Source organism: Mauremys mutica, chromosome 2 (assembly GCF_020497125.1).
Source record: "Mauremys mutica isolate MM-2020 ecotype Southern chromosome 2, ASM2049712v1, whole genome shotgun sequence".
Classification (NCBI taxonomy): Eukaryota; Metazoa; Chordata; order Testudines; family Geoemydidae; genus Mauremys; species Mauremys mutica.
In genome coordinates, this window is record NC_059073.1 from 219,673,422 (window position 1) to 219,696,722 (window position 23,301).

At 44.9% G+C, this 23,301-nt stretch overlaps 1 protein-coding gene and 1 long non-coding RNA gene across 2 annotated transcripts in view; one reads left to right on the forward strand and one right to left on the reverse strand.

Moving 5' to 3' along the window:
• Positions 1 to 8,320, reverse strand: part of STT3B (STT3 oligosaccharyltransferase complex catalytic subunit B) — a 92,838-nt gene extending 84,518 nt beyond the window's left edge. Inside the window, exon 1 of the mRNA XM_045005073.1 lies at positions 7,761 to 8,320. Coding sequence (XP_044861008.1) covers positions 7,761 to 8,044 — 284 coding nt within the window. The 5' untranslated portion in view covers positions 8,045 to 8,320. The remainder of the gene's footprint in view (positions 1 to 7,760) is intronic.
• A 129-nt stretch (positions 8,321 to 8,449) lies between these two features.
• Positions 8,450 to 20,964, forward strand: LOC123363749. The gene is made up of 3 exons (XR_006576881.1): positions 8,450 to 8,545; positions 14,827 to 14,972; positions 20,234 to 20,964. It is a non-coding gene; the product is annotated as an uncharacterized LOC123363749 (long non-coding RNA).
• Positions 20,965 to 23,301: the final 2,337 nt, after the last annotated feature.

Consider the following 23,301-nt stretch of genomic DNA (forward strand, 5'->3'; position numbering starts at 1 on the left):
TTAGAAACATTTTTGCTTACATTTCCAAAATGAATTCTTCCTGAGTTAGACACTAACCACAGAAGATTTCAGACAATCTGGTTATAGTTTGCCAAAGTCACAAGCAATTGAAGAGAGGGTTACAATGGGAAGCGTTAGGCAATCTCACTAGAGGCGTCACTAGTGCTCATCCTAAAACACACTGTCAATCAACTTTCTATATTACAAATGGAATGTACTACTATGAAAATAAATCAGGTATTTTATTCAACGATTCACACAGTTGTTAATGGATTAGCATCAACTTAGTAGCGTTTGACCAGCTGCAGAGCATTTGTCTAATAGTTTTTCTAATATTTAACAATTAAATTTGCTGAATTCCATTTGACCAGACCTACTTACTGCATTTGGAGATGCTCTCTTTCCTTGCCTGGGTTTATTCCATAATAGATAATGGGCCATCTTTTTCAGGAGTCGTCTCCAGCATCAGTTTCCTCTCTGTCTCCTCCCTTAAATCTTTTAATTCTTTCCCTACATTGTGCTCTCTACCACCAGCCCTATATTTTATCTCTCATTTTTTCCCACTCTCATTCCATGCAAGAGACATTGTCACAGAAGATGCAGAGGTGAAAAGCCAACACAGCTTCTGGAAATGGGAAGGGTGTTTGGAATCTTACTCGGATGGTGTCATTGGACCCTGCTCAAGTGTTCCATTAGGTATCTCAAACTAAAGCCCCCATACATTCCTTGTGTTTTTCCTTACTATACCAGTGTCTCATGAACACGACAATGGAGAAAAAGATCTCTACTACTCCCTCAACCTCCTGGTTCTTGCAAGACAGTTGGCTCCAGTACTCTTTTTTGGGTTGTCCTCCTCCCATGAACAGTTCCCACATTTGCTTCTGCTGCTGAGTTTTTATAAACAGTAGCAGAGAGAAACTGACCCTTGGGGATGTCTACACTACAAGCACTAAAGCTACCTTCCTGTAAAGCAGATACTTGCTACAGCAACAGAAGGGTATTTTTCACCACTGTAATAAATCCACTCTTCAAGAGGTGATACAGTAGTTATATCAATGGAAAAATTCTTCTCTCAATCCACTGGTGTCGATACTGGCACTTTGGTCTGCTTAACTACATCTCTCATAGGGTGAGCATTTTTCACACCTGAGTGACATAGCTAGGTCAATCTAAGTTTTAGGGGTAGACCAGGCCTTAATCCATTTCACATCTGCTTGACTGGTACAGTAATGAAGATAACAATCTTTTAAAACGAAAAGATGTGTAGCCCTGCAAGCAACAATCCAGTAAGTAGCTTCAATCCATAGTAAAAGGTTAAGTAAATGTAGCAAAACTAAGCAAGGCATCTCACTGGGAGCATATAACATCAGTGGTCCAGAATCTGCACTACTTACTTATTGGTCTCTGGGTGGAGTTTAAGGTGTTTGTTATTGCCTATAAAGCATGAAATAGCTTGGGACTAGCTACCTGAAAGATTGCCTCTTATTCTATGCCTTACTGAGACAGCTCGAGTCAACAGGGGTGCCTAAGATGAATCTCCTTCATTTTAAAAAGGAGGAGGCAGCTGGCAGAGCATTTTCAGAGAGGGCTCCAAGACTAGGATTTACTCCCCTTGGTCTGAAATAGTTCAGCTTTGGTGACCATCTTGGCATACTCCAAAAGCATCTGTTTGACAGTTTTTTTAAGAGGGCTGAGTGTATGCTTCCCACAAAAATGAAGACGTGTAAAAACGTTTCTGTGGGTGTGTGGCTGGCTGAGTTCCTGCTGAAATGATTACTTAAATAGAATCATAGACTTTAGATGATTATAATGGTCCCTTTTGACCTTATTCTGATCTCCTGCACAACGCAGGCCGCAGAATCTTACCCACTCCTGTATCAAACCCCTAACCTATGCCTGAGCTATTGAAGTCCTCAAATCATGGTTTAAAGACTTCAAGGTGCAGAGAATCCTCTAGCAAGTAACCCTTGCCCCATGCTGCAGAGGAAGAAACCTCCAGGGCCTCTGCCAATCTGCCCTGGAGGAAAATTCCTTCCCGACCCCAAATATGGTGATCAGCTAAACCCTGAGCATGTGGGCAAGACTCACCAGTCAGACACCAAGGAAAGAATTCTCTGTAGTAACTCAGATCCCACCCCATCTAATATCCCATCACAGGTCATTGGGCATATTTACCACTAATAGTCAAAGGTCAATAATCGCCAAAATTAGGCTATCCTATCATACCATCCCCTCCATTAACTTATCAAGCTTAGTCTTGAAGCCAGATATGCCTTTTTCCCCCACTGCTCCCCTTTGAAGGCTGTTCCAGAACTTTAGTCCTCTGATGGTTAGAAACCTTCATCTAATTTCAAGTCTAAACTTCCTGATGGCCAGTTTATATCCATTTGTTCTTGTGTCCACATTGGTACTGAGCTTAAATCCCTCCCTGGTATTTATCCCGCTGATATATTTATAGAAGGCAACCATATCTCCCCTCAGCCTTCTTTTGGTTAGGCTAAACAAGACAAGCTCTTTGAGTCTCCTTTCATAAGACAGGTTTTCCATTCCTTGGATCATCCTAGTAGCCTTTTCTCTGTACCTGTTCCAGTTTGAATTCATCCTTCTTAAACATGGGAGACCAGAACTGCACACAGTATTCCCGATGAGGTCTCACCCAGGGCTTTGGAGCTGTGCACAAGCTCCGCTCCAGGCAAAAACCTGCAGCTCCACTGCTCCGCACTCCAGGCTCCGCTCCAAAGCCCTGGTCTCACCAGTGCCTTGTATAATGGTACTAACACCTCCTTATCTCTACTGGAAATACCTCGTCTGATGCATCCCAAAATCTCATTAGCTTTTTTCACGGCCATATCACATTGGTAGCTCAGTCATCCTGTGATCAACCAATACTCCAAGGTCCTTCTCCTTCTCTGTTACTTCCAACTGATGCGTCCCCAGCTTATAACAAAAATTCTTGTTATTAATCCCTAAATACATGTCCTTGCACTTTTCACTATTAAATTTCACCCTATTACTATTACTCCAGTTTCCAAGGTGATCCAGATCTTCCTGTATGATATCCCCAGTCCTTCTCTGTCTTGGCAATACCTCCCAGCTTTGTGTCATCTGCAAACTTTATTAGCGCACTCTTTTTGCACCAAGGTCAGTAATAAAAAGATTAAATAAGATTGGTCCCAAAACCGATCCCCGAGGAACTACACTAGTAACCTCCCTCCAGCCTGACAGTTCGCCTTTCAGTATGACCCGTTGTACTCTCCCCTTTAACCAGTTCCTTATCCACCTTTCAATTTTCATATTGATTCCCATCTTTTCCAATTTAGCTAATAATTCCCCATTTGGAACTGTATCAGTCTATATCTGGGAAGTTAAAGTCTCTCATAATCACACAATTCCCATTAGTATTTACTTCATGGCCCCATGCTGCACCCCTCTACTAGCCCGGTCTCTGGCTGTTCAAATTCAGCCTCCAGGCACTGAGCCTCAGAGGTCCAGCCCTGAGTGAAGCTTTCACCCTTCCCTTCACAAGTATTATGGAGCATACAGCACACAGCTATAAGCATAGGAATATGGTCATCAGCCAGGTCCAGCCTCCCATATAAGCAGCGCCAGCGGTCCTTAAACGGCTAAAATCACACTCAACAGTCATTCTGCACTTGCTCAGCCTGTTGTTGAACCGCTCTTTGCTGCTATCAAGGTGCCCCGTGTACGGCTTCATAAGCCGCGGTGTTAAGGAGTAGACAGAATCTCCCAGGATCACAATGGGCATTTTGACTTCCCCTATGGTGATCTTCTGGTCTAGGAAGAAAGTCCCTGCTTGCAGCTTCCTGAACAGGCCAGTGTTCCGAAAGATGCATGTGTCATGCACCTTTCCAGAACAGCCTGCATTAATGTCCATGAAACACCCACAGTAATTCACAAGTGCCTGGAGAACCATAAGAAATACCTCTTCCGATTAATGTACTCGGTCGCTAGGTGGTCTTGTGCCAGAATTGGAATATGCATGCCATCTATCACCCGTCTGCAGTTAGGGAAGCCCATTTATACAAGCCATCCACGTCACACACATTGCCCAGAGTCACGGTCTTTCAGAGCAGGATGCGATTAATGGCCCTGCACACTTCCATCAACCCAACAGTTGACTTTCCGACTCCGAACTGGTTAGCGACCAATCGGTAGCACTCTGGAGTAGCCAGCTTCCACAGTGCAATCGCCACATGCTTCTCCACCAACAAGTTAGCTCTCATTCTCATGTCCTTGAGCCACAGGGCTGGGATGAGCTCATCACACAGTCCCATTAATAGCAGCAAAGAATCCTGTGGCACCTTATAGACTAACAGACGTTTTGCAGCATGAGCTTTCGTGGGTGAATACCCACTTCGTCGGATGCAAGTCCCATTAATGTGGCTTTCCTCATCTGAAAGTTCTGCAGCCACTGCTTGTCATCCCAGATGTGCATCACGAAGTGATCCCACCACAGAGTGCTTGTTTCCCAAGCCCAAAAGCTGCGTTCCACTATGGTCAGCACCTCCGTGAATGCCACAAGCAATCTTGTGTCATCGCTACTATGCATGATGAGATCAATGTCACACTCCTCTTGCCTTTGTAGTTTAAGGAAAAAGTACACTGCCACTTGCGACATGTTAGTGAGCAGCATATTGGTCGACAGTGCAGGATCCATTTCTGCACATCGAAGAGGCAGAGCACGCAGTACACAAACCGTTGAAAGATGGCACCAAATGTAGACGGAAGCACAGGGATTGCTGGGATGCGAAGCAATGCATCACGGGGCATTGGGACAGAACCCCAGGATGCCCTGCGACCCGCCCCTCCTCCTTCTCACAACTCTTAGCAGCAGAAGAGGAAGAGATGCTCTGTGGGATAGCTGCCCAGAGTGCACCACTCCCAATACCAATGCAAGTGCCACAAGTGTGAACATGCTGTTGTGCAGGCAGCTGACAGTGTGAACACACAACAGCGGTTTCCCTTCAGCGCTCTCTGAGCGGCAATGTAACTGACAGCGAATGAACTCTGCCAGTGTAGACATACCCTAGGAAGGAGGCAGGTACTGAGATTTTTACCTGGGCGTGGTTCCTGGACTCTGCTTATGGATTCTTTCTAACCGGACTTTGACTAGTAGGAGTCTTATAAATTTGCAATTCTACTCCTATCTAACTGCTCGAATGGAGAAGCAGCTCTGTCTCCTCCTCCTGTCTCCTTGCACTAAGACAGCTGCAATGTAGATGGGTCTCCTCTACTCCATTTTTCTTCCAGATCTTGCACAGCTTAGGTTTTCTTCCTCACTAAATAGCTCTACTGCCTACTGCTACACTTCTGGCATGTAGCATCATAACACTGATAGGATTCTTGACATTTTCACTGCTGCCCCAAGACTTGCAGAATAACCACTGGGTTTTGTTAACTTTGTTCTACAGATACTTGGCAAAGCTACATGCAGCAGCAGACAGACCGAAGCTGTCTGTTTGTAGTCAGGAAGATGACTGCATCTAACATACTGTTTACAAGTAGAATGTTACCTTTGCTGCCATAAGAACTAGAAATTTAATTTTTGTTTTATCCTTTTTTTTTTTAAAGATATTACATCACCTAACTCACCACAGCACAATTCCCATTCATCTGAGGAGAATGAACCTTGATAAATAAGAATAACAGGAAGAAATTAGGATAAAATTTAGGCCCTATACCAGGAAAAACTTCCTGACTGCGAAAACTATTGCAGTTCGAAACTATTCCAAAGTGTAAATCCCTTTACTTACATTTAGAACAGAAAAGCATAAAAAAACCCATATAGGTGACAATTCCTAAAGTATGCACCAAGTGTAGTAAATCCCTTAATCTCTAATTTACATTAATTTACATTTGCATTTCAATTTCACTTATTTACATTTACACAATAAAACACTCTTATAACGGTCCAATGCTTGAACTAAGTATCCTTTACTTTTGCTTTTTCAGTACTGAATTTGCATTAAAATGATTTAACAACAATGCTTAAGAACAAAGCCTTCTGTATGAGTTCATCATGCTCTTTACTTCTCTGGACACTACCTCTGCCTTCAAATACCATAAATTTTCAAACTAAATAAGAAATGAAAGTTGCACCCAAACTGAATATTCAAGTGTGCAAATTGAAATGTACAATATATATTTTAGTAAAACATTACATTTTTTTCTAGATTTTATAAAATCAACAATAAAATGTATACGCAGTATTTCAAAACATAGAGCATGCCCTTCCCTCAAAATGATCAACCATAAGAAACCTCAGACCTAAAATGCTGGCTTGTTTAAGAAAATCAAATGAATACAGGTCTGTCGCATCTTACGCGCATTTAACATGCGCGATTTCAGCTTTACAAGGTTGGCAAAAACAAAAACAAAAAAAGAGAAAAATAACAATTTAAATACTGTTTCTGTAGTGCTGGCGATTCCGGCCGCCATTCAACTCAATGTAATTTTGACTATACGCGGTTTTCGCTTTACGCGCTAACCGCGGAACGGAACCCCCGCATAAGATGAGACAGACCTGTAATGCAAAAGTATCTTACTTAAGGATCTAAATACGGGGCAGCTTCCTAGAATGGTCTCAACTAACACAAGATAAAATATTTCAATGCCATACTCTCAAAAAAATTTCCCCACGCTCCTGCCGTATTCCTCTTAACCACAAACCTTGCTGCAAGGACTAGAACCGAAATTAGTGCAGCATTTCTTGATCTTTTGCATAACATAGTTCCATTCCCTCCAACACACAAGAACCCAGTTTACATACAAATGAAAACAATCATTAGAAAATAATGATATTTGAGAAACAGTAAGAAACCTTAGGATGAAAAAAAAACTGGGCACTTTGAAATATCTGGCAGTAAATCAGCGTTGCCCATTTTATTGTAATCCCACCAGTCACTTTTATGAAGATTTACTTCCTGAGGGGCATTCCTTACCCTCCTCCCTCACTGGCCCTGGTCAAAAAGGAATCCAATGAAAGAATACTATGAAGTGCTACTACACATCTGGAGACAACAATGTGACAAAAGGACTTCATATGACATTCTAGTTCCTTTTTGGTTCATCTTCATTTAAAAAGCACATACTGATTTCAATTTCTCCAACGTAACTCTGCAGCCCACCTGCCTGCTGTTGCCACAACTTTCCCGATCCCTCCCTTGCCACAAAAACTGTATTTTGTACCAGCACTCCTAGCAGCAGCATGCACAATTCAAGTCCAAGGGGGCAACACAGAAAGGAGAGAGGCAAAGCAATGAGGCTGCTTCATTTTAACACCTTTCTTCCGATCACACCGATTAACTATGCTCCGCAAAGCCCACACACGTTGGCTGCGCATTGCCGCTTTTGTGCCCTACCTTCGGGTCCCGCTCACGCTGCCTCCCAGCCCGACGCCTGCCGGCGCCTCCTCGCTCGGCCCACGGCCCCCTTCGCCTCGCGTGTCCCAACACCTGATGCCCCTTCGCTCCTAGCCCAGCCGCACCACGTCCTCTCGCGGCTCCCGCCCCCCGGCAGCGGGAGGAACGGGCGCAGCTCAACTTGGCGAAGTGGGCGCGCGGCCCCGCGGGCCGGTGCCCGGCCGGGTTGGGCCGTTCACCGGGGGGCAGCGCCCCGCCTGCGGAGCTCGGGACACCGGGGGGGGGGGTTGGGATTTGTACCACGCTACATCTCCACACGTTCATCGCCCAGCCCCCACCCCTGTCCCCCTCCTCCCCAGGGCGGCGGCGGCGGCTCACCAGGGGTCGAACTCGTGGATGATGCTCTCGAAGCGGATGACGGCGAAGAGCCGGGAGCTGAAGCCGGCCAGCCAGGCCAGGAAGAGGATGGTGAAGGAGAGCAGCGACTGCCAGCCCGCCGGCTGCGACAGGCCCCCCGACAGGCCGCCTCCGCCCGCCGGGGGGCCGCCGGCAGCCGCCGCGGAGGAGCCGCCGCCCGTCCCGGGCCGGCTATTCCCCAGCGCCAAGGAGCCGGCGGAGTTGGCGGGTTTGTGCCTGTGGTCGGGGGCCGAGTGCTCCGCCATGTTGTACCCCGGGCTCCTCGCAGTCTCTCCGCCTAGCGCGCGGCCGGGAGGGGCGGGGAAGGAGGGAGGGTCCGCCCGCTCCCTGAGCGCTACGGCGGGGGCTGTGGCTGCCTCACTGGCTTCCCCCCTCGGCCGCCGCCTCGCGGAGCCGGGATCTGCCTCGAGACGCAGCCGTCACCATCCCAGTGCGGCGCGAGGCAGAGAGCGCGACCGGGACAGCGCGCGCGAGCTGGGGGGCAAGGAGGAGCCCCAGGCTGCCGGGGGAGAGGGGGCGGGCGGAGGGGGAAGGAGGAGCCGGCAGGGGGCGGGGTGGGACGCGAGGGAGGCAGAGCGGCTGCGCACGAGTGGCGGGCGGCGGCGCGCGAGGCAGAGAGGTGGCGGACGGGGGAGGGCCGCGCGCGATCCAAGAGGAAACCGTACGGGGAGATGACGTGGGAGACAGTGGGGCGAGGCTGGGGCATGAAACTACCGAGGCCTAAAGCCGCAGGCGAATCAGAAGAGGTGCGACGATAAATGAATGGGAGTCTCTTCCCCCCGCCCATCTGAGAGGGGGCGGAGCTAGCAGAGGGGCGGGGGCACAGAGAGGAGGGAAACGGTGAAGGGGGAGGAGGAACCAATCTCCACCTCAGCCTCTCAGTCAGGCCCCCCCCCGTCAACCTGTCACAGAGCGACAGGTACTTCCACGGGGCAGGGACAGGCCCATGAGCTCAGCCAATCAGAACAGGCGTGGCAGGGGGAGAGGCAGCTTTGCCAACAGTGACCAATGAAAAAGGGACAGTGCGAAGTGGAAGAATGTGATTGGCGGCTGTTTCCACCAATTATATAAGGCGGGGGGGGACCGTGGTTTAACGGTCACGTGAGATAAATGAGGTAGTGGGGGTTAGGAAATGCCGGCTTCCTGCCGGGGGGCTCGTGCTGCGCCGGTGGGGCGGGGACGCGGCGGGACGGGACGGGCTGGCTCAGCTTGTCCCGCTCCGAGGCCCGCAAGGCGGAGCGCTGGGAGTTGTAATCTCATCTGGGCTTCGCTGTGGCCACTTGCCTTGGCCGGCTGTGCTCGCCCTGCCTGGCCTAGGCATCCAGGGCCTGCCCTGGCCCGCTGTAGGGAGCGAGGCTGGGAGTGCTGAGGGCGGGAGTAGGGCGAGGCTCATGCAGCCTGGTGCGCACTAGCGTGGCAGGAGCAGCTGGGAGTTGTTTCCCCATCTGCAGGGCCTGGTCCCAAGAGTGAACGATCTCCTCCCCCCCCCCCCTCCGGCCTATTATACTGACGCTCGGGTAGTCCTGCCTGCCCCTCTCTGGCTGCAGATGGGGAGGGTGAGGCAGAAGCGTTTGTTCAGGCCAGGTCTATCTCCAGTGGGCTGGGGTGCTGAAACAATTTTTATAGTGGAAATGCTGAAAGCCATTGACCCAAACTGCAAATCCTGTCTATAATGGAAATCCCTTCAAGCTAGGGGGTGTGGCAGCATAGCCAGCATCCCTAGTTCCACCACAAATGGCAGCTGGGATATGCCTGATCTTCTCTGGCAGCAGGGTTGGAGAGGGAGGCAACTCAAGGCCTGGTTTTGCCCCTGCTTCTGGAACCTTGTTCTATTGTGTATAGGCTTTCGGACTGCTCTTCAACCTAGTGTTGGGGTGCCTTCCAGCAGTGTAATTAAGCAACCTGATCACACCTCTGTCACATGTTTATCCTCTCCTGAGGGGAGGGGGTGGGGAGAAGAGCAAGTGCATTGTCTCCAGTTGGGTTGGGGGAAAATCTGCCTCCCAAACACTGTAAAGTGTTGCTAGCTGTTGTGACTTGCTAGTCTTGCAATATTTAGTGTCTTTCTTAAAGTCCCATTTCTTGAAGCTGTATAACTGCATGATAACTTAAGCATTCATTTTAAAAAGGTTTATAGCAGAAACAAGTTTGGAGGCAAATTTTAAAAGAAAACTTCTATTTTTAAATGTTCACTAACTTTTTGAGCATGTGGATTGCCAGTCCTGCTGCTAACTATATAACCAGTCCTGCTGCTATGATCCTAATTCAGGAAATGGAAGCAGAGGGAGATCCTCCATTCTTTATATTAAATGTAGTGTGAGAGTACATGCTGCCCAGGAAAATGCATGGTGCTTCTGCACTGTTGAATACTTGTACTGCTAACTCATTATGTGCCCTTCCCTTAGGTTTAGTTTTCCAAAACGGTCACTCAAGGTTTTGGTGCCTCAATTTTAGGCATTCAACTTGAGACACAAGGCCTGATTTTCAGAGGTAATAAGTACTTGTAGCTTCCCTTTCAGTTACAATTTATGCTCAGCACTTCTGAAAATAAGGCCCTAGCTGTTTCAAATTGTGTGTTCAAAATTAGTTCTTGCCTTGTGTGTCTCAGTTCCCCAGCTGTTAAGAGAAGAATAGTTTCCCTTGTAGGTAATTTGAGATCTTTAGCTGAAAGATGTTATATAAGTGGAAGGTAATATTGTTGTCCAGGAGGGACTTGATTACTTTTTCCTCAATATTTGAGTTATTTTACTGTGGTGCTTGGTAGCAGTAAAGAAGCTGAGTAAGTAGCATCCAAATCTTGATACACCTGTCCTCATCAGAACATGAGAATTTATGTAATTTGTATAACATAACAAATCAAATAATTACTACTGTACAAGTACCACAAAAAAGATAATATACAATCAATATTGTAGAGCAATAAAGACCCCCTTCCTACAGGCACAAGAGCCCACCCACATGGATCTTGCTACTCAGCCATAGTTATTTTACTATTTGATATGATGCTTTATGTAGCATAACTAAGTATCAAACCTGTTTGTTAACCTCTTCATATCATATGCACTGCTTGCTCCAGAATAGAGTGATTTTAAAAGCTATTTTAATATTAGTCCTAAATTGGAGGAGTTCCCACTTCAAATAGCCATTAAGTGTCTAAATTTAAAGCTGCGTGTAATTTTTTTTAATTATCACTTGGCCATGCTGTTGCTTCTAAAGTCTATATGGAGTGGGGGATTTTAGATTAAGATCCAGGAAAACTTTGAGAAAACTACAAAATAGTGCTGCCAAATATATTAAAAAGCTATATTTTTTAAAGTATTCATACAATACAAATATGTCTGAGGGAAATGAAATTAAACACATTGAATGCCCCTGTTCCAATGTTCCCTCCCAGATTTTAATAAACTGACCAACTGGCAATTCAAGTGAAATATTTTTTTAATTGGTTCATGAGCAAAGAGTAAATGTGTCTAAAAGTTTGCCAGTATCAATCGTTTTCTGATGTGGACTGATTTTTTTTTCTGAACCAGTCTCATTCCATTCTTCTGGAGAGATGATTTGCTATTAGCAGTTATAATCTAGTCTTTTGGCAGCAACACTTCCTGGCAGTGATGCAGTAGAGATATTGCTTTAAAGGAATGATGGTGGTGTGTATAGGACAGTGGTCACCAACCTGTCAATCCTGGAGCCTCTGCCAGTCAGTTGCGGTCTCCGGGCCGCTAAAAGTCCAGCAGTGTAGTGGAGCTCAGGCAGGCTACCTGCCTGCCATGGCCCCGCATCGCTCCTGGAAGCAGCTGCGGCTCGTGGGAGGGACGAGGCAGCTCCAAACACTGCCCCCTCCCCCAGCACCATCCCCGCAGCTCCCATTGGCTGGGAACTGGGCAACGGGAGCTGCAGGGGTGGAGCTTGCGGGCACAGGCAGCGCACGGAGACCCTCTGCCCCCCACTCCAGGGCCGCAGAGATATGCCAGCAGCCAGCCGCTTCCGGGAGCAGCATGGGGCCACAGCATGCAGGCAGCCTGTCTGAGCCCCCCAGCACCACCGGCCAGGAGCCACCTGTGGTAAGTGCCTCCTGGCCAGAGCCTGCATCTCACACCCCTTCCCACGCCCTAACCCACTGCCTCAGCCCGGAACCCCCTCCTGCACCCAAACTCCCTTCCAGACCCCTCTCCTCTACCCCAATCCCCTGCACCTGCCCAGAGCCACCTCCTGCACCCAAACTCCCTCCCAGAGCTTGCACCCCTCACTCCTTCACCCTAACCCCCTGCCCCAGGCTCAGCCCAAAGCCCCCTCCCACATTGTGGACCTCTCAGCCCCAGCCAAGAGCCTGCACCCTACCCCAGCCCTGTGAAAGTGAGTGAGTGGGGGGAGAGTGAGTGATGGGGGGGGGGATGGAGTGAGTGGGGGGAGGCTCAGGGAAGAGGCAGGGTAGATCCTGGGTTAATCTTAAATTCAGAAAGTTATCTTATGCATAAAAAGGTTGGAGACCACTGGTATAGGAGGTCTTTCCTATCTCATCCCCCCCTTTCCCTCTCCTCCTCTTCCCCCCCCCCCAACTTCCACCCCCACTGTGGAGAGTCCAGGAAAGGATTCCATAGACCAAAATCTGCCTGGAAAAGTATATGGAGCATCAGAAACTTGGTTTACACAGTTCTTGTATTGATTTAATTATTTTGATTAGGCATATGATTTTTTTAAACTAAAACCATTAAATTGATACAAATCCTAATATGGACACAAATTATACTACTATAATTTATCCCTTTAAGCCTATAGGAATAAGGAATACCAGTATCCGCATGTTGATATCTGTATTAACTGCAGCCATGCTAGTGGGGTTGTACTATAACTATACCATTATAGTTAAAGTTGTACAATTTTTGCATGTAGATAAGCCCAGAGAATTGGATTCAAATGAATCCTGACACAAAGCAGAGTGTCTTCTGATCTCTGGTAATAAGTTACTCTATTTCAAACCATTCAGAAGTCTGGACCTCTGAATATCTCAGAGCTCAATCAATGAATTTCAATGGTAATAAAAAGCATATTTCTATTAAAAGCTCTCATTAGTGTGTCTGTAGGTATATACTTGAATTGCTCTGTTCAAGTTGGAGCATGAAATAAGGATATTAGTCTTCATAGTAAAACAGATCAAACAAATATAGAGATGGAAGACTCACATGGTCATAGTAGTTAGGAAAGGAAAATACCTATCTGTCAGTGCAGTACAGTCTCAAAAAAAAAAAAAAAGATAGAGAACATAATACAATTCTCCAGTAGAGGGTGTATCTTGATGGGAGAGACTGATTTACTTCTGCAATTACTTAAGCACCAAAAATAGTACTTTCAGCTCCCTCCATCCCCTATCTCCTTCCAAATCCTTACCTGAGGTATTGCAGGGTCTCTCTTTTTTTTTTTTTTAAATGGAAGATCTGCACTAAGGATCGTGGACAACTGGTTCTTTCTTTGCCTGATGACCATTTACAATGTCTCATGCAGAAGAGCAATTATCTGTTCTGAGGATTCAGAGGAATACCCAAGTACCCCCATTTCCTGAAGAAAAGTTCATTTTTAGTGTGTTTTTAAAATCTTCACATTTCCTTAAGGGTAGAGTTATAGTACTCTGATGGTAATTGGGATCATGGCAGAGTTGTTAAAATTGGAGAATATCAGAAGTTGTGTTTCTGTAAACAGTCAGGAAAATGTAAAATCAGAACTCATTCTCTACCTGATCTACAGAGCATCTTTTACACTGAGCTCACTGGTGACAGAATGGCAAACAAAATTCATCTTGGACAAGCAGGTCTATCTTGCATTTTTAATTTATCACAATCAAAAGAAAAAAAATCATGTTAGGCTATTTAGAGTAGGAGAAGGTGCTGTAGTCTAGTAAACTATGCGGTCGAAGAGCAGTTCTAGTTTGACCTGGATGAGCAGATCATTTTTAAACAGACTCCCAAATTCCTACTTGTCCTGTAAGAGACGATTTTAGTAGTCTTAACTTTATAATCTTACACTTCAAGACATTTCTTTTACAAGTGACTAGAGCAACTGATGTAACACTTTGTATGCAGAAAAAATTTTAGTGTGCTGAATATTATGGTGCTGTATAAATGAATTTAGCAAAAAGGGATTTGTGCCATGGTGAAGAGCTCAGTTAAGTAACTAGATCTTTGTTTTTAAAAAATGTATAGCACCATTTAAACCACAAAAAAATGTAAAACTTGAAATTGCCAGAGAGAATTATGTGCAATAGTAGCATGCATTTAAAAAAAAGATACCCTTGTATTATGCTTTGTCTACACACACACACACTGCATTGGTTTAACTAAAATTGATTTTCAAATATATTTCATCTCATGCCAATTTATGCAGATACACTTAAATCCAAACTAAATTGATATAAGCCATTTGTAAACTGATAACATTGTCAACAAAGGAATATGCACCAATTTAACTATAATCGGTTTTGAATTTGTTTTAGTTAAACTGGTGCAATTTTTGTCTTTAGACAAGGTGTTAATCTACCATTATGTCTAACAGCAACATTTTGACTCAAATCTCATTGCCAGTAACTTTCTACCATAGCTTCCCTTTTCCTATCTCTAGTATTGAATTATAAAATGTAGAAAATAAGTTGTCGAAGAAGGAAATTTCAAAACCCTAATCACTGCTGTCTTCTTCCCTGTTAAATGTCCCAGGTCTTTATTTCTTGCTTTCCTCTTACTGTCTGCATTTTTCCTCTCCAGAGTTTCCTTTTCTTCATCTCTCCTTTTTATACTTTCTCTCCTGGTGTCTAACTGAAAATTTAACTTTTTTTAACAACCTTGAAGAGAACTACATTTTGTGTATCCTCCCTTTCCCTTTGATACTTGTCTCTCTACTTCTTTTCTTTTGCTACCATTCCATTGTTCCTCTCCTGCTCTCTTTTTCCCTTTGTTACTCCCCGGGGGACTTCTGCCCCACTGTGCAATGCATAATTTTGCAGAAATTATTTTTTGTGTGCAGAATTTCCTTTCCCTCACAGAAATGGGCTGCAGCGCTGCTGGCTGCCACTAGGGGCCACTGGACAGGGCAGAGCCCCGCTCACACGCAGAAGACACTGCCAGAGGGATTCCTGGCAGCTGCAGTTCCCAGCAGGCACTGAACGAAGGAGGCGGTGGCAGCACGCAGGTAATTCCACACAAGCCTGGGACTGAGCATCAGGCTGTTTTTTCCTCTGGATCCCTGGGCTCTGAGGGGTAAGGGGCGGGTGTCTGGGTGGGGGGCCTGCAGCTGGGTTCTGGGGGGCAGGGATGCTGGTACCTGGGCTGTGGGTGGGGCACAGCTGATCTCTGTGAGGTAGGGGATTTGGATTTATTGATGGGGGTCCCATGGCTGGGCTTGTGGGGGCAGGAGAGGTTGTGGGTGTCTGATCCCCTGGCTGGGCTTTGGGAGCCAAGGGGGGTGGAGAAACAAAAACTAGGTTGTTATAGGGGTTTTTTAACACTCTGCTCGTGGGGGAATTTTGGAGGGGACGGGTATCTGTATTGTTACAGACATACTTGCTGATGGGTATTTTGAAATAAATTACCAAAATAATTAAAACTGATGTGATTATGTAGTGTTATTTTTGGCCACACCCTCTCCTGTCTCCAGCTAGCCCCTGAGTCGGGCTAACCAGAAAACAAGGATTCAATTTCCTGAAAAAATGAGGTTTTGGAATTTTTGTTGTGATGGAGAATGAACCTGAGACCTTCTGAAACTGAGAGAGAGACTCTGTAAATGGCTAATAGCCCAGTCTGGGTGCTCATCTAAGATGTAGGAGATCCCTGTTCAAGTCCCTGTTCTACCTCATGAGTGCCCTAGTCACTTGTCTATTCCAGGGTGTATCTGGTTTTGACCAGAAATTCCATCTTGAACCCCAGTTTTGTTGAAATTGATAAATTTCTATGAGAGGTTTTGGGTTAGATGAGTCAGCAATTTCTAACAAAAAACATTTAGTCAAAAAAATCCTGACCAGTTCTATCTCTGACATGGTCCATGTCAAGGTTCCTCCCCCACTCTGAACTTTAGGGTACAGATGTGGGGACCTGCATGGACACTTCTAAGCTTAATTACTAGCTTAGATCTGGTAACACTGCCACCATCCAGAAATTTCAGTGTCTGGATCACTTTCTGTCCCCCCAAAACCTTCCCCTCCCTGGGCAGCCTTGAGCGGCTTTTTCACCAATTTTCTGGTGAACATCCAACCCCTTGGATCTTAACACAAGGAGAATTTAACCATCCCCCCTCCCTTCCCCCACCAATTCCTGGTGAGTCCAGATCTAATCCCCTTGGATCTTAACACAAGGAAAAAATCAATCAGGTTCTTAAAAAGAAAGCTTTTAATTAAAGAAAGGAAAAATTCTCTGTAAAATCAGGAGGGAAAATACTTTACAGGGTAATCAGATTTATATAGCCCAGAGGAACCTCCCTCTAGCCTTAGGTTCAAAGTTACAGCAAACAGAGGTAAAATCCTCTCAGCAAAAAAGGAACATTTACAAGTTGAGAAAACAAAAGTAAGACTAACACGCCTTGCCTGGCTATTACTTACAAGTTTGAAACATGAGAGACTGATTCAGAAAGATTTGGAGAGCCTGGATTGATGTCTGGTCCCTCTTAGTCCCAAGAGCGAACAACCCCCAAAACAAAGAGCACAAACAAAAGACTTCCCACCCAGATTTGAAAGTATCTTGTCCCCTTATTGGTCCTCTGGTCAGATGTCAGCCAGGTTTACTGAGCTTCTTAACCCTTTACAGGTAAAAGAGACATTAACCCTTAACTATCTGTTTATGACAGTCCATATGCTGCTGGGTGCTTCTGTGGCATTCACCCAGGTGTGGGCCTTATATTTGCCGTATGACTCCTTTGTGCTAGCTCTTCCAAGGCAAAGGTGTTCTTCCTCTCTCCTCTTTCTCCCTTAATATTCAGTCTTCTTGCTTTTTCCAACCCTGTCTCTGCCTTGGTTTTTCTCTCTTTGCAATGGTCCCCTTTCCTGCCAGAATGGCCACTAGGCAGGTTTAAAAAAAATGGATACCCTCCTCAACATGTATATCAGAGTTTCTCAAACAGGGGTCGCCACTTGTGTAGGGAAAGCCCCTGGCTGGCCAGGTCAGTGTGTTTACCTGTCCCATCCGCAGGTCCAGCCAATCGTGGCTCCCACTGGCTGGGGATCGCCGCTCCGGGCCAATGGGAGCTTCTGGAAGCTGCGTGGTGCGGACCCCACCCCAGTGCCCCGGCTGGAGTGCCAGAAGCCGCGTGATGTGGCCCCTGGCTGGAGCGGGGCAAACCCCAGACCTCGTTCCCCAGCAGGAGCTCACAGGCCAGCTTAAAACGGCTCACGGGCCAGATCCTGCTCTATTGCTTAGCGCATGAGCCAGAAGCCAAATGGCTGTAGAGCAGACTCATTTTCTCTCTCTCTTTAAGTGGTCTCAGTGCCACTAGATGGGACAGAACCCCACACCCAGAAGGTGTGTGGGTTACACAGACCTCTGGGCTATCTGTCTTGAAGAGCTGTGGTAGCTTGTCATCAGTATTGGTACTAAGTGCCTTAATCATAACTTGGTTATCATTGATAGAGGCTTTAGAAAAGTGTTACTGCAAAATGTTCATATTATTAATTGTTTAATGTTGTTAAGGAAGGGCTTCAATGTGACCAGCATATAAAAACATGTGTGACGGGGTCAAGACTCACCACTGCTGGCGCCTCCCGTTGGTTGCTCCAGGAATTAGCTCTGTCCACTGCGGAGCGCCCTCAGCGCGTGGGGTCTTGTCCGATGTCTGTTCTGGGACCCACGTTGCTCTCCGCTCGGCGGCATCCTCTTCAGGACACTACTCCAGACTCCCCCTGGAAGGGGTGGGTTAACAGCAGTCTCACCTGCCTCAGTGGCCAACCGCAACCCACAGTCTAGCCCCTTAGCTCAGGGACAAGTTGCAGTCTGTATTGGCCACCATCTTCTGTGGCCAAGTGCAGTATAAGGGGGAAAAAGTGGGGGGACCCAGGCCCCCCCGCTTCTCTGGGTCCCAGCCCAGGGACCCTCTAGCGGCAGCCTCCTTCTGCCCTCCCTCATTCCCTTCCTTTCCACTTTCCTTCCCTGGGCCACTTCCTCTTTGGCCCTGTACACCTCCTCGGCCCTTTGTAGCAGGGCCCACAGCCTGGCAGGTAACAGGGCTGGAGCTCTCTCTTGCTCCCCCGAGCCTGCCCAGCATTGCTCTGTCTGAGGTGCAAGCTCCTTCCTCAGGAGCCACTCCTTCTTCCTTGCCAGCCAGGGAGAGACTGCCTCTCCTTCTAAGCAGCCTTTATATAGGGCCTTGCCCAGCCCTGAATGGCTGCCTCTGCCCTGTCCTGATTGGCTCCCTACCGGTCTTTGTTGATTGGCTGCCAGCCTGTGCAGCCTCAAAGACCTGTTCCAGCCCTTTTTTCAGGGGGTGGGGCAATTGCCCCACCACAATATGTAAATACCACTTGCTTTAGTGTTATCTACTAAATACCCCTATCAAACAGGTGAATAGTAATATTTAGCATATAAATAAATTCTTATCAGTTGTATTTATTTTAGGTCCTTTGAAGTCATGGTTCCTGGGTTCCCATTCATGCACCATGCTATCACATCAAAGCTGCCAAGTACTTCTCCTTCAAGATTAAGATAGCCTATGGGTGAATGGAGTAAGAGAATTTTTTTTAAATATAGGGTTCTGAGACTGCTCAGTTGAAATTAATAAGCATTTTGCCACAAATTCCAAAGGGGGCAGGATCAGGCCCTTGGTGCAGGAGCCAAACCATGTACCAGTGGGTTTTTTTGTGATAGCTGTGCATGCTGGGGTACCAGAAGAACAGTGCCTAGCAACTTTTGTTTTCTTGAAAAGGGGAAAAAAATTGAAGGCATGATCCAAAGCTTGTTGAAGTCATGGGAGTCTTTTCATTTACTTCAGTGGGCTGTTTAAGGAGTGAATGTGCTTTCTACACCCTAAGCCTAATTAATGGGTACATTCCTCACAATTTTTGAAGTAAATGGATTTTTTTTATTTGCAGGTCACCTTTAAAATATGGACATATTTGATCAAAGTCCAACAATTCTGAATTTATTTTGGCAGGTTGTTTAGCGCAGGAAAGTACTACCATAGTAATAAAGATATTGTCTTTAGTCCATTAACTAATTCACCTGGAAAAATTCTGAAGATCATGTAGTGTAATGTCAGCAAAGAATTCCCCATGCTTGAAAAATTACCTTTCCAAGCTCTGTGCAGCTTTGTCCTCAGAATTTGTCCTATTGTCTTCGTAATATTTCGGTTACTAGTATCTCAGACTGTATAGTGTCATCTTTCTTTGCATTTTCTAAGTTCCTTTCTGATAAGTTAGTAAGTTCCTTACTAAGCAACTGCTGCACAGAACTAAGCAACTAACTACATCAGAATTGCAAAAGAATTTATGTGATTTTATTATGGAGTGAACAAGAACCACAAAGCAAGAGTTGATGGGCACTTGGAGGATGGTATAATTTCATCCTGTTGTCACAAATAGATCTGAAGTGTTATTCTTGAATTCAGCAATGATTTTAAGTTGTTGATGTGAATTTTCTGGACACTGCAACGGCATCAGCTGATTTTAAGGGCTTATAACACAAAGACTGAGTTACATCATGACAGTTACTAAGGACTGTATAGTGACTTCAGTCTCCCCATGGAGTGAAGGCAGTATATGGCTCTAAAATATTCTGTAATGCCTGATAGATTAATACCTCAGGGAATCCCTTATATGAAGAAATTAATCCCACAATGTTTAAAGCGTGTTGCTGTATCTGTCATTTTGTCCTTTTGGGGGCGGGAGGGAGGGTTCTGTACTTGAGCCTTGAGAGACTGAGGTACATACCAATAAATGTCAGTTACTTTTTTGAAACTGTTTTTGAAAACTCATCTAATAGCTCACATTAGCTTACCAAACAGTCTCATTCTCAAAAGAAAAGGCCACACAATTTGGAGAGAGAGAAAAGATTACGCTTTTTCTGGCGTGGCTTATAATTATAACTACATTCAGAGACACATTGCACAAATGAGAACATGGCCAGAGGACAGATTCTAAAGCCAAAGCAGTTAAGCCACTATATAAGCGCACGAGAGAGACAGACATCGGTCATGTGATGTGACTTTGGGATAGTTTATTTGCCACTTCAGGGAAGGAAATCAGCCAGTGAGAGGTAGATGTTCACTAACCCAAAGAGTCAAGTAACAAACAATCTTGTAACTCAAGCCACCCTCTCTGATGAACTTGACTGTGCATTATACACTAGAGAACTTGTCATATCTATTATTTACTCCTTTTATAGCATTTACACTCCTCCATTTAATAATTTTATATGAGTGTCTTTCATCTGAGGATTTCTAAGTGCTTAACAAACACTAATTATTCCTCACAGATCGGCTGTTGCTATTTTCATTTTACACATAAGGAACCTGAAGCACAAAGTTCTGCAAGGTCATTCAAAGCTTCTCAGATGTGTGCTCTAACACTAGACCCTACTGCCTTCCATGACACGGAGTGGTATAATGGATTGATCAGCTCTCACTGGGGATATATGTATTTAGAGTGTTCACGTATATTTAATTGCTCTTCCAGGTACAGTATATGATATGAAATTAGCATGGCGTTTTTCCTTCCTTATATGTGTAATGACACGAGTTATGCCAGCAGAGTTCTAAGAATGTTTATTAGGAGTGGTTGCTGCTGGAGCAGAGGAGAAAGCTCAGACATTTTTGTTACCTTTATGATTTAAAAAATATTCACTGTCCTGGTGACTAAATTGTAAAAAAGAAATCTTTAGTATCCAGAGGATATTGCCCAACATATGTCATTTTAAAGTGGATGAAATTTTGGGCCCATATTACTTGCTAATTTTATGATGTTCAGGGTCTTTAGCTTACTTCTGATGCTTACTCAATAAAGACCTGATCCTGCAAGGTACTGAGGACTTCTTGTGACTTTACTGTGAGTTGAGGGTTCTCAGAAGAACCCAGGAAGTGCTCCGTATTGTGCAGAAGAGCAGAGGCATGTTTTGCCAGAACATGTCTTTTCCTAGATTATGCAGTTTATTAATGTCAAGAATAAATTCAGGAATTGGTAGGTTAATGGATCCCTTTTCTTTTGAGAATACTCTTACAGTCTTGATGTATAAGGTTCCAAACAATTAGTCAATGGTACTAATAAAAGCATTAGCAACTTTGCCATTACTCTTAATTTGCTGAGTCTGTTCCCTTTGCATCTCCTTGGTGTGACTTCCATTTTAAGCTAAGACACACACTATGGTTTTTACTGCAGACAACTAATATGATTTGTGTGAAAATCTTAAACCGTTTTTTAATCTGGGCTGTTAATTACTGAATTATTATGCATGCCAGTCTTTTCCTGTTTGTGAGATGAGTATCTGAGACTGGTAAGGACTAATGAACGTTATTAGCCTATGAATTTTTGCTCTCCTTTAATTCAGACTGTGTCAGGGCATACCTTGGCATGTGAGAAGAAAGTGTTCAAACACTGTCGTAACAGTATTCAGAGAACTTGTCAAGCTGGGGAGAATGCAGCAATGTCCCAGTTTTCTACCTCCTGCCTAACTCTTGTAGTTTAGAGTGAAGTGCTGCTACTCCAAACTCTCTCACAGAGGTTTAATCTGGTTTCTTTTAATTAGAGGTGGGGGTTGGAGGGGAGAATGTTTCCCTGCATAATCATGGATGAACAGCATGTGTCTCATGCATTCACTACTGGTCCTCACACCCAGATATCATGAAAGCTGTGAATACCGAATGTGAGAGCTGTAAGGTCTTTCATTTAATTCTTTATTTTAGCTGAGGTAGAGTATGCTATAGTAGATCAGCCAGATTCTCTAGAGTATTATAAGCACTTGCTGCCAGCATAATACCACTATGTTCTGGAATATGATAGAGAGTGCTAAAAATTCTGAACCACAAGGTCAAACCTTGAATGCTTCCTGATATGCAGTGCAGAATCATATTATTTTATGATTTCAGGGAATTTTCTCTGTCTCTGTCACAGATTAGGAGAGTTTTAGGGAAATGCAGATCCCCAATAGGTTTAAAAATGTGATTTCACTATTTTAGTTTCTCTGCCACTGTATTCTCTCATTACCCTTTCATTTGTGCAGCCAACTTTGTGATACCTAATCTCTTGACAGAAAAGCAGAACTACTCAGCTTCCTAGGAGCAGATGCCAAAACTCCCCAGAAGTTTTAGAGTTGTATCTACTAAGCTTACCTCTTCCACGGAATAGGAGTGTATGAAATCCATAACATACTTGGTCCCTACTGGCCTGGAAAGTGAATGCCTGTGCAAGTGGGCTTTTAGTGTGGCAGTCATACATACTTGTGCTATGCCACCAAGTTCACTTTGTAACCCATTCTTTTCTCATCCCTAACCACCACCATGTATTAAAATCACCCCACAGCATTTTAATAGGTTAACCAGAGTTAGGGTCTATCTCACCAAAGCATTGCTATGCAAATTACTTAACCGACTGTTTATTTAAGAAATTGAATGTGGAGATGCTTTTTGATCTTACAAATGATGAATATTTAAATTGGCCTGAATTGCGTTCTGGCCTTTGTGTGTCTATTAGAACACAGATGTGAGGCATTTGCCTACTTTCATTGAGTTGAGTAGTCTCTATTCTCCCTGAAGATTTGAGAAGTGTTCTTGAGTTTTAAATGAGACACTAATAATGGTGGTTGGTTTATTGGCTATTCAAAACTAGTGTACAGTGTATATATCACAAGGAAATATGCACCACATATCTAGTTAGCCATCTATGCATGTTTGAAAAATATCCTTTCTTAGTCCTAAAACATTGTATACTTTTAGTTGACAGAATTCTCTCTCACAGTGGCAAGGGAGCCACAGATGCTTGTTCTGAGCAGCTTCATTGTCCACAGACATGCAAAATCCCTTGGTTCAGCTCAGGATCTTCTAGCTACCATGACATCCATAGAATTGTCCCAGGTCACAATCATAGGACTGTCCCTCTGGCTACACTATGATGCTGGTATTTTGGCTGGGGTAAGAGATAAAACATAGTGGCGTTTATACTCATGCTATGAACTGATCTTTACCCCCTGCATGATGAGGCTGGAGTGCACCTTACCTTTGGGGCAGAGAGCTTGTTTTATTGTCTGACTTGGAAGCTAATGGAATCTGTTGGGTTTCAAAGGGCTCTGAAGAGGAATGCTTTCTTACTGACAGATCACTGGTTTGATGGGAGATTATAATGAACTTCTGTCCCTGACCATCAACCCCAAATGGCTCTTAAATGCCCTCTATCTCAGGTGCGTCCTTGTAGATCCTCATGGTATTCTGATAACCTGCGGCAAGTAAAGCAGTAAGGAATAAAATATAATGGAAATATTGCTTAAATCTGATTAAGAGAAGCATAGAATGTTTGAAATCTTATACTGTGGCTGTGGAGCAATTGAAGAAAAAT